At 32.3% G+C, this 12,734-nt stretch overlaps 1 protein-coding gene across 1 annotated transcript; it reads right to left on the bottom strand.

Moving 5' to 3' along the window:
- Positions 1-4,490: 4,490 nt before the first annotated feature.
- LOC148779605 (transcription factor DIVARICATA-like) lies at positions 4,491-7,040 on the bottom strand. The gene is made up of 2 exons (XM_088854488.1): positions 6,634-7,040; positions 4,491-4,994 (listed from the first exon to the last, which is right to left on the bottom strand). Exons 1-2 carry the CDS (start codon positions 6,963-6,965, stop codon positions 4,547-4,549), a joined length of 780 nt encoding a protein of 259 aa, XP_088710614.1. The 5' UTR covers positions 6,966-7,040; the 3' UTR covers positions 4,491-4,546.
- Positions 7,041-12,734: the final 5,694 nt, after the last annotated feature.

A 12,734-nucleotide genomic window follows, 5' to 3' on the forward strand; every position in this document is an offset into this window, starting at 1 on the left:
TGGAGAATGGAGTGAGAAGAAGAGAAAACACAACATTTACGTGGTTTAGGCCGAAGCCTTACGTCCACGGATCCAAAGCCCCAACCGGCTACATCTTCACTATTTTGTATAAATGTTTATATCAATAAGTACATTGAAAAGTACATCTATATATAGAGGACAATAATACAATTAGATGAGATAAAAATAGTATAATAACTTGATGACCAAGTAATTTGGTCTCTATCTTCTAAATACCTAACCTTAAGAGATATATACGTATACATCTATAATGTTGTATATCAGTATGAACCGAGATATTCATATCCTAACACTCTCCTTCAAATTCAAGATGCTGTGACACAAAGCAACTGGAGTTTAAACAATACTACGTTGCCAAAAAAATAAATTTCATAGGTTATCATAGTCTTCCAAATTACCATGGTCTTCCAAAAAACAACTTTTTTTGGGCTCTCTACTTTCTCTAGAGATTTTCTCTCTCTAGGGTCTTCTAAGAAATAACATGTATTGGGCTCTCTACTTTCTTCTAAAGACTCTCTCTATGGGTTTTTTTCTTTGAAGATCTTATCTATCAGATGCTTCTTTTCTTTCTAGAGGCTTTCTCTCTCCAAAAGGAAATGATATTTCTTTCTTTCTTTTTCAGAACATCCGGGATCGAGTAACGAAAAACTTGACGATCATCACACAAGATGGAGCAACAGAAAACTCCATCATCAAACATGATCAAGTAACGAAAAATTTGATCAACCGAGATCGAGCAATTCGATCAATCAGGATTCGATCATCACACATGATGGAGTAACGGAAAACTTCATCATTAAACAAGATCAGGTAACAGAAAACTTGATCATTACTCAGGATCGAGAAATTCGATCATCAAACTAAAACTGGAACTGGAGTCTTGAAACCAAAAAGTTGCCAAAGAACTTGCACTGCTCTCACTGGCGTGTTTGAATAGTCTACAAGAGCCTGGCGTGTTTGAATAGTCCGCAAGAGCGAAGAGATGTAATTCAGGACACATGATCACCAAACTTGGTTTAAAGACCACAAAAAGTACTACAAAGGCACGACAAAGACGGCTCTGCGACAAATAAAGTGGCAACAAACACTAAAGATTTGTGAAATAAATCTCTCTTTGTTAGCATTTGCTTTAGTCGGGTCGCTCGGAAACTCACTAGATATTGAAGGTTGGCTGGGATCTTTGCTGGATATTTATTTATTTTGAGAACAACCCCAAAATGAAGAGACTTTCGGCACCCAACACGTGCACGCAATAAGAACGTAAGAATTCAAACGTTTAGAGAGAGACAAAGTGTATTCTGAACCTCCTTCACAACGAAGGCATGGCCAAATCTCTCCCTTGAGCTCCTATCATCAACATCGTTGTGTTCTTTTCCATTGGTCTTATCCTCATCAGCTACAGATTTGCGATCTGTTCTCTCTCTAGATTTCACATCCCTATTTGAATTGGGTTCTTTACCATGAACCCCAACCTCATCAACATAAGATTCACCAACCATTCTCTCGTTAGTATCTCCATTACGCGAGTCCATAGAGTGAGTTTCGCATTCGGTTTTTCTCTCTCTAAATTCATCATTCAAGGTTTCAAGCCTTGAATGATCAAGCCTTCGAGCTATTCCAATGAATTTCAATACTCAGAGTTTATCACCCATGAGCAAAGCTTCCCCTTGATTGGTGGCTCGTAAATCCAATGGATTATTATCCATATTTGTGCCTCTCACCCCTCCAGCATTCTCGCTTCTCTTCAAAAAATCAGTTAATAATGGCACTAGTTGATGCCCATCTTTATCTATGGCCCTTTGAAGCTTGCTGACGCATACACTTTTTCTTTAAATTATTAGATGTTTGTCCAGGGCTAAGCACATGACCAGTCATACATAGAGATTTACTAGCTGAACCTTCTCTCAAATATTCTATGCCATCACCCACATGACCGGTCATACACAGCTCGATTGATGTGTTTCTCTCTCTACCTCCTTTCTCTCTCTAACTGAGGAGACTCGGATTATCCGCAGCTCCTGTGGTATTAACCCTCATGTGTTATTAATCTTGCTCTGATTTCCTCTCTCTTTAGAAACAGGGGGATCGGGCGTCTGCTTTCAAAGAAGGAAAGACTCTGATACCTTGTTAGAATTCGTGGGAGCATGGAATGGAGAATCTCTGATACCATGTTAGAATTCATCAGAACATAGATTGGAGAATATAGAATAGAGAATGGAGAATGGAGAATGGAGAATAAAGATAGAAGAAGAGAATCGTGGGAGCATAAAATTGAGAATATCTGATACCATGTTAGAATTTGTGGGAGCATAGAATAGAGAATCTCTGATACCATGTTAGAATTCATGGAAGCATAGAATGGAGAATCTCTAATACCATGCTAGAATCCGTGGGAGCATAGAATGGAAAATGGAGAGAGAAGAAGAGACCATGTTAGAATTCGTGGGAGCATAGAATGGATAATGGAGAGAGAAGGAGATTTATGGGAGCATAAAATGGAGAATCTCTGATACCATGTTAGAATTCGTGGGAGCATAGAATGGAGAATGGAGAGAGAAGAAGAGACTATGTTAAAATTCGTAGGAGCATAGAATGGAGAATGGAGAATGGAGAGAGAAGAAGAATGAAGAGAGAAGAAGTAACCATGTTAGAATTCGTGGGAGCATAGAATGAAGAATGGAGAGAGAATAAGATATTCATCGGAGCATAAAATGGAGAATCTCTGATACCATGTTAGAATTCATGGAAGCTTAAAATGGAGAGAGAAGAAGAGAAAACACAACATTTACGTGGTTCTGGCCGAAGCCTTACGTCCACGGATCCAAAGCCCTAACCGGGTATATATTCACAACTTTTTATGGATGTTTACATCAATAAGTACAACTATATATAGAAGACAATCACACAATTAGAGGAGATAAATATGGTATGATAACTTGATGACCACGTAACTTGGTCTCTATTTTCTAGATACCTAATCTTATAAAGATATATATATATATATATATATATATATATATATATATATATATATATATATATATATATATACATAAACATCCATAATGATGTATATCAATGTGAACCCGAGATATCCATATCCTAACATAAACTTCTAATGCATAACTTGAGAAAGTTCTAAAAGACTAAGAGAAAGGGTTGTAGACACCATAAAAGAAAATGAGAGTATGAGCCCCAAAGTATGAAATACATTGAATAAAAATCATCCATATTTAACAAGCACCAAATAAAAAAATGAAGTGATTAGAATCCAAGAACTACTGTCAACTTTCTCAAGAAAAAAAAAAGGCCACTAAAGATTAGCAGGTAAAACGGAGAAGTGAGAAAATAAAGATTGAGATAATATATATATATATATATATATATATATATATATATATATATATATATAATAACAACAACAACAACAAAAGGCTTACCTAATGAAAACCAGGGCACGTCTTTCTCTCCCTCAACTTACTTCTTCCTTTCTCTTTCTCTCTCTAACTCTCCCTCAAAATGCTCAGGTGAAAGGGCACTAGGTCTTAATTTTTGTCTTTAAGTTCTAAAGAATTTATTTGGGTTTATCATGAAAAAAAATTAAAGACCCAATCATGATAGGATTTAGGGTTGAGATTAACTAGACTCTATTGATCCGGGATTTTAGGATGCAACTTTTTCTTCTTGATTTAGATAAGATTTGGACAAAAGCTTTATCGTGAAAGAAAATTAAAGAACCAATCAATCTAGGATTTAGGGTTAACCAATCGATCAGAGACTTTAGGATGCAATCCTTTCTTCTTGATTTGGATAGGATTTGCTCAATTTTTATTTGGTTTTTCATAAGTTTATAGTAATACTATAAAACAGTTTTTTAGTCCATTTTTCATTACCTTTTGAAACATATTTGGACTTTTTCAGGAAATTTTTAATTTTATTTTATTTTTAAATACTATTTTATTTTATTTTTAAATACTATTTTATTTTGATATATTTTTGTAATTTTTTTTAGGAGTTTTTGGGTATATACAAGACTTGGTTGAGTTTCAACCGAGAAAAGGGGTTGGGTTCCCTCAGCGAGGCGATGTTCGAGCACTTATACTCGCTAGCAACCTTTAAATGCAATTCATGATGCCTTACGTCTGATGGAATTTGCGTGGGGTGAGCTTGCACACATTGAAATACTTGAACTAATATCGATAATATCATGACACAGGGAAATAAAACTTATATCAAATGCTGCACATTATGAAGATTAGAAGCAACTATGCAGATTGTTTTTCTTGGATAAATAACGTCCTACAAACTTAAATATCCCTTATACAACATAACATACTTGATATACATTTGTAAATCCTCTGGAGCTCAACTCTTAATATAAATAAAAATTGAGGCTTTGAGCCTGATCAATTGACAGTTGAGATTGTCATTATTAATGGATTCCTACTCCTAAATAATTCAAAAAAGGAAAACAAAAAATTATGAGTTAATTCTACCAAAAATGCCCGTAAGCCATTCTTGTAACTTAATATCTAAATTGGCCCTCCCATATTATGGCCATGACGTCTTCTTTGACATGTGGGCATAGTTCTAGCTCCGGACGAAATTGGGTTAAAGGCATATAGTTCAATGGTGCCTCTTGCTTTGGGAGTTGACATCCCATAGGGGAGTGGTTGGGCCCATAGCTTTGTGTAGGCCCCACTTGTTGTCCTGAGATCTCATGTACCTTATCAGAGACTGACTCTGACTCAGTTAAGCTCAATACTTCAGCAGCTTGTGTATCAAGATCATCCACACTCATGTCGTAGATGCTTACACGCTTCTTCTCATTCTTCTCTGCCAATGCCTTTTGTCGTATAAAATATTTTTGAGCATGGCTCGCTATCTGAACTGAGGTTCGGGTCTTGACAACTAACCTGGAGATGCTATTCCAATTCCCCTTGCCATATTTTTGCAGACCAATTAGAAATAGCCTGTCAGAAAAACAAGTTACAAAAGTGAATACAGGAGGGGAAAAAAATAAAGGGATTGTGTGCTATGAATTCATTTATTTTTTGTACAAAGAGGTCACAATCATTTTTGGCCATTGGATGTGAAATCCAATAAATGAAAGTGTATCAAAACATTGGAGAAATTTTGTTTTGAATTTTGTCTCTCTCTCCCTCTCTCTCTCTCTCTCTCTCTCTCTCTCTCTCTCTCTCTCTCTCTCTATATATATATATATATATATATATATATATATATATATATATATATATATATATATATATATATATATATATATATATATATAAAATGACACTATTCGAAGATGTATCAAAACATTGGAAAAATTTTGTTTTGAATTTTGTCTATATATATATATATATATAAAATGACACATCATCAACTACCCAATTTTAAATCTAACTATCAATGATAATTGTATCCTTCATGTATCAAAAGTAAGTGAATGCGGTTTATATAAGGCTAAGACTCTAAACAATCAAAGTAAGATACATCTTCGAATAGTGTCAAAAAAGATGTCATTTCATTTGCAAAAATAATTATTCTAGTTTTTTCTAGTTTCAATGGTGGCATGAGTGCCTCTTGAAATTGCTTTTAACTATTTTTAAAAATTACTTTTTTTTTTTTTTTTTACGTGACTTGGCCTAGTCAACTCAGACTCAACCGAATTACGCGACTCAGCCAAAGGCTGAGTAACTTGGCCGAGATGAGTTTTTTAACAAGAGTTATTAGGACCGAACAAATGACTGAACTGACGATGACATTGGTCTAATTGGATTGATTAAAGAAGACCAGTTCACCAATCAAACCGGTATATACTAAATTAAAAAATTTACAAAAATACCTAGAAAAATAGATTAGAAAGAGGAAAAAACAAAAAAAACTAGAAACCTTCAAGTAAACTAGTAAAATGTGCGTCTATGATTCACAATATCTTTTTATAGATTTAAATTTTCAGATCTCTTTCATGATGGGTTTTTACTATTTTGAAAAGTCAGCAGAATAAAGTACATAAAAGCTTATAAGCAAAATACCCCTCATCCAATTATCCCTAAATCAAAATATTCCTAGTGAAGTAATAATATAACATCAAATTTTATTCAATCCTTAGCCAAAAAAAAATAAAAAAAGTCAAAAACACAAAAGGGTTGCTTGGAGGAAATGGCAATGAGTGACCGTTAAAAAAAATGCATATAAAGCCCATCAAAACAAGCCGTGTACAAACCTAAAAAAAAGAGAAATGAAAGAAAGTACCAAAAAATAAATTTAATTGGAATAACTGAAGGAAGTTGCAAAGTGCAGGGTTTTGAATCCAAAGGTTTACGGGTTTAAGGCCACAGAATTCTTTACGGGAATGAAGTAGGAGAGGGAACGAAGTCCATAGAATTCAAGATTCTGGTCGGGTATTTTTTTCTTGAAGAGTCTAGCAAATTATATTTTGAATATTTGGGTCAAAAGGATTCCTGTGTTATGAGGGTTTGGAACCTTAAAAAATCAAGACCAAACAGTTTTTAGGATACACAATTTAGCGAGGTAAACCTATTGAAAGAAAGAGAGAGAAAAACGAATAACAAAGACAGCGAAAGGGGAATGACAAAAACTTACCTGTGCTCGGCTTCAGTCCAAAAAGATCTTTCCTTCTTCTTTGTTTTACACCTGGCCGGAACTGGTTTCAACCCAAATGATGTTACACCTAAATCATTGGAAATGTTTTCAAGCAAACTTTCTATCGAATAGGATGAATCGGGAAGCTCCACTTTGCCGGAATCTATTTCTTTTAAATCTTTTAGAAGAGCCTGCATATAAACATCTATCTCACTTTTTCCACACACTATTTCGGCTATTTTCAGCCATGTATCCGGTAAATCATCGGGAAAGGCTGCTCCGACCTCCTCGATCGGCTTACTCGGTTGAAAGGACCCTCCATTGAACACCATCTTTTCTCCCAAAAGCTTTTCTTCCACAAGTTTTGAAGACTGTGAATCGAGAAATAGAGGGAAAAATATGAGGAAACAAAGAGTTGAAATGCCAAAGGCAAGGTTGCAAAACTCTTGATTGATTGAAAGTGGGCTCCACAGCCACTACAATCTACCAAGAGTCTACCACCCACCGGTAGGAAGGCAGTTTTTATAAGACTAAATACCCTTATATAAAAATTTTGAAATTTGACATATTTTTTAATTTTAAAAATTAAAAAATTTAGATAGTTTCTATCTAATTTAGATAGTTTCTATCTCTACATATTTTGAGATGGTTTCTATGTCTGAAATATTCTACGTAGGACTTAAAATTTGATTTAGATCTCTCTCTAAATTTTTTTAATAATTTCTCTCGCGAAAGATTCTTTTCTCTATAACAAATTCAATTTTTAGATTGTTTCTCTATCTGAAATTTTTTAGAAATCTCTATCTAAAATTTGAAATTTGAGATAGTTTTTTTCTTTGAAAATTTTGAGATAGCTTCTCTCTTTAAAAACTATGAGATAATTCTCCATCTAAAACTTGAAATTTCATACAATTTCTCTCTTGAAAATCATCTATATTTAACATGCACCAACAAAAAGATGAATTAAATGAGAAGCCATGAATTATTGTCAACTTTTTCACAAAAAAAAAGAAAAAAAAACAAAAAACCAACGATTGATTAACAGGTGAAGTGAAGAATAAAGAACATAAAGATTACCAGAGAACTGAGAAAAACCAAGGCACACGTGTTTCTCTCTTTCTCTCTCTCTCTCGAACTAGTCAAATTTCTTTCTCTTTCTCTCACTAACTCTCCCTCAAAATGGTCCGACTGAAAATGAAAGAGTGGTTCTCAAAATTTATAAGCCATTGTCTTGATAAGTTCTAAAGATGATGGATGGTTCTAAAGATAATATAATAGGAAGAGTTAAAAAATTAAAATAGGATTTAAATTTTTAGAAAATTAAATACCCAAATAACCTCGGATTTGGCCGTTACAACTTAACTAAACCCAATTAATCTGGGACTTTAAACATGGATATTTGTTTTTTATTTTGAGAAAGATTTGCACAACTTTTATTCTTTGTTTAAAGTTCATATTGATACTATTAACCCCAGATTTGGCCGTTACAATTTAACTAAACCCAATTAATCTGGGACTTTAAACACGGATATTTAATTTTTATTTTGAGAAAGATTTGCACAACTTTTATTCTTTGTTTAAAGTTCATATTGATACTTCAAAGTTCAAAGAGCGAGAGAGAAAGTATTGCCCATATTTTAGAAAAAAAAAAAAAAGGAATCGAAATTTCTTTTGATTGGAAATGTATAGGCTAATGAAAACTTTAAAATCTACTTAAATTTTTCTCTTTTGAAATTCATGGAATAATCTTTTATGAATATCAAAATTCATAAAATATTTTTTTGCTTTTTTTTTTTTCCATTAGAAATTAAGGAAAAATATAAAAATAAAATAAAAGAAGCAGCACAAAATAAAACTAAAATTAACACATTCTCAACAAAGACACATGACATCGTATAGTTCATTACGATAAGAAACATATAAAGTCTTGATTTTCTTGATTCCAATATCTATTAGGATATAACTAATCTTGTACAAAATCTTGATTTTCTTGATGCCCACCAATAAAAACATGGATTAAATGAGAAGCCAAGAATTATTGTCAACTTTTTCATGAAAAAAAAACAAACACGAAGCCAAAGATTAGCAGGATGCGGCCCGACTCGGTTCGAGTAACTTTGACTCGGTCCGAGTTTTTCGGCTCGGGCATGGGTCAAGTCCCGTCCTTGAGTCTTGGTTTTGAACATTGAAATTGACAAACCCTTTTACATTTTGTTAAGTGAAAAATTAATAGACTCACTAATGAAAAATTAACAAAAGAATGAAAAGAAAAACTACAAATACAATGCTCTCAATTTCATTATCTAAAATAAAAACCAATAAAAGAAGAATCTAAACTTGTTGTTACTTTAAACTTCTGATGCATAACTTGAGAAACATCTGAAAGACTAACAGAAAAGGTAGTCTTTCAGAAAAGGTTGTAGACTGCATAAAAGCAAATGAGAGTATGAGACCCTATAGAATGAAATACATTGAATAAAAATCATCCATATTTAACAAGCACCAACAAAAAAGATGAACCGAATAAGAAGCCAAGAACTATTGTCAACTTAGTCGCAGAAAAAAAATAAAATCCACCAAGGATTAAGACATGAAGGGGAGAAGTAAGAAGAAAATACTGAAATCACCGGAAAAAAAAACAAAAAAAAAACAAAACAAAAACAAAAGGCTTACCTCCATTGATGAAAACCAGAGCGCATATTTCTCTCCTTCAACTCACTTTCTTTCTTTCTCTTTCTCTCTCTAACTCTCCCTCAAAATGCTCAGGTGAAAGGAAATCAAAAGGGTAATATGTCTTAATTTATCAGCGGTTGTTTTAAGTTCTAAAGAGTTTATTAGGGTTTATCATGCACGAAAATTAAAGACCCAATCAGATGTAGGGTTTAGTTTAACTAGACCGTATTGATCCAAGAATTTAAGATGCAATTATCTCTTCTTGATTTAGATATGATTTGGACAAAAGCTTTATCGTGAAAGAAAACTAAAGACCCAATAAATCTAAGATTTAGGGTGTACCCAATCGATTAAGGCTTTAGGATGCAATCTTTTCTTCTTGGATAAAATTTGCACAGTTGTTATTCGGTTTTTCATAAGTTTATATTAAGGGAGGGCCTTCTATGGGACATCACCCACATATATGCTACATGTTGGCATGGTCTCAGCCATCAGATCTGAATAGATGGTTGTGATGGCTTGAGTCACAATATCACAAGCTAGTACTTAACCGTCAAAAGCTCATAATTTTTTATTTTTTATTTTTATTTTATATATAATTTGAAATAGGATTTGGGGGATCCATAGATCTAACAAGGGGCACACATGATAAAAATATTAACAAAATATTTTTGTGATGAAAAATTACTAAAATACCCCTGAAAATTGTAGGGTATTTTAGTTATTTATTTTAACATAAATTTTTTTTATATTTTTTCTAGGTTCGACTTAATGTTCTGATGGGACGCCCAAAATTTTATCAAAAAATGTTGTGAAAAAAAATAAAAAATAAAATAGTGTTTGATGTGACGTTGTGGTATTAATAGTCATAACCGTTCAATTTGATCGAACGGCTAAGAAGTGGGGTCGCATACTTATATGTTGTTGGGGTAACGTAGAATCATTTTCCTTATGTTAATACTTCAAAGTGAGAGAGGGCGCCTAAATATTTTCTACCAAAAAATAAGAACCCAATTTTTCTTTTGATGTAAATTTATGAAATCTACATAAACAATTTTAGGAAACTCATGGAAAAATCCTATATAAATATCAAAATTCTATAAAAATTTGATTTTAAGGTAGGAGGCATCCTAAGACTTTAGAGGATCCAAGATTCACTTAATTCTAAAATACAATTTGAAAGTTATGGTCAAAACATAATTTTTTTTTTGACAATTTTTGCTTTAATCCCTCCTGCTGTACAAACCACGTCATGCAATATTGTTTAGGGATTGTATACAATGAGATCATTTACCTTTAGTACAAGGTAGTCACAATTATTTATAACCATTCGATGTGAAATTTGATAGCTTAGGTGTTTCACAAAATTCGAGAAAAATTCTTCTGATGTTTGAGTTTGGTGAATGGAATAAAGGTAACCACCCAATTTCACATCCAATGATCAATATTAATTGTCACCACCTTGTACTAAAAGTAAATGGTCTCATTCTATACTTTTCCTATTGTTTATGCATTGTGGATTGCATCACAAGCCCAAAAGCACCATGAAATGCCCTCGAGACATCCACAATTAAGTGCGAGACGAAATCCCCCACCCCCTAAAATTAAAACAAAAAATTAAGGCAAGGTTGAGTTATCTCAAGTTGTATGTACATAAAAAAATTTTAAAATCTAAAAATTGTACAAAGTATGAGTGTGTTCTATAGTGTTGTATAGATTATTTGTACATGATTTGGATGTTTTTGGCACATATTGGTGAGTGTTTTTTTGGCCATAACTCCCAGTTTTACATTATCATTTTTAAGATTTTTTATAACATGTTCCTAACTATAAATCTGGTTTTTAATCCATTTTTCATCTCGTTTTGAAATATATTTTGACTTTTTCATGTTACTTTTATTTTTATTTTAATCTAAAATACTATTTTATTTCTATATAATTTTTTAATTTTTCTAAGACATTTTGGCTACTCAGTCGAGTTCTCAACCGAGTAACTTACTTCGTCCAAGGGCTGGGTCCCTTCACCTTCTGGCACTGATACAGGCTAACAACCTTTAAATGCAGGATGCCTTACATGAGGTTAGAAATAATAAATGAAAAACTTTTATATGGGTTCGGAACTCCCATACTCATATAAATAATCTCTGTGTCTGGGGAACAATAGTTGTTTAATATCATATGGTTGGGAGCCAAGAGGAAATTAACCCAAAGTAATACACCTTAACCAATAATGATCATTGTTCTAGAACTTGACTCGGGCCCCCGATTGAACTTGTGGCCAGAGCCGAGTTACTCGGCTGAGTCCACTCGGACTCGGCTTGCAACTCCAAAATTGGCCAAAATTTGAAAAATAATTACAAAATATTATTTAACAATTAAAATGAGCAAAAATATAAAATAAATAATACAAATTAGAGTGTAATACTTATTACATTTTTAAATAATCTTAATAATTAATTTTTCCTTTACCTCAAAAAAAGGAAACCAAATTCCTTTGTTTAATATGAATTTTTCGAATTTTAAATCTGAAAGTACAAATTTTATGGTTTAAAAATATTTTATAACTAATTTCTAAAATTATATTTCTGAATTTTGTATCATTCTTGACTCATTTTACTGTTATTTTTAATAGGCTTTGAAATATAAAGAAAGAATGAAATTTACCATGAAATTTTCATGATTAAAGTTTATTGACAACTCAATTTCCTAATTTTAAAGAATATTTAAATATAAATGGTAATATTTTTATTTATAAAAAAATTAATCATTTAAAATACCTTATGACAGGTTATCAAATTTAAAGGTGCGGCTTTAAAGATGGGCTTTAAGGAGGACGGGACGCTACCGATATTCAAAATCTCTAACAAATAAATAAATATCTCTTCAGAAAAAAATCTCCAATAAATAAATAAATAATAGATCTCCATGCATTAAGGCCCTAAAACCGAAAAACAATTTGTATAGAGTTGAGGTTCAGATAAAGAAAATGTTTGCATTAGTCAGGGCAAGGATACCACCCTCTAGTAGGAAGGCAGTTTTTATAAGACTAAATACCCTCATGCATAAATTTTGAAATTTGAGATATTTTTATTTTTAAAAATTAAAAAATTAAGATAGTTTTTCTCTCTAAAAATTTTGAGATGGTTCCTATGTTTAAAATTGTTGAAATAGTTTCCCTATAGGACTTAAAATTTGATTTAGTTCTCTCTCTAAATTTTTTTAATAATTTTTCTCTCTAAAAATTATTTTCTCTATAAATAATTCAATTATTTTCAGATTGTTTCTCTATTTGAAATTTTTGAGAAACCTCTATCTAAAAGTTGAAGTTTGATATAGTTTCTTTCTCTAAAAGTTTTGAGATAGCTTCTCGCTCTAAAAATTATGAGATAATTCTCTATATAAAACTTGAAATTCCATACAATTTCTCT

This window comes from Amborella trichopoda, chromosome 12 (genome assembly GCF_054954075.1).
Source record: "Amborella trichopoda isolate Santa Cruz 75 chromosome 12, AtrichopodaSantaCruz75HAP2 v2.0, whole genome shotgun sequence".
Lineage (NCBI taxonomy): Eukaryota > Viridiplantae > Streptophyta > Magnoliopsida > Amborellales > Amborellaceae > Amborella > Amborella trichopoda.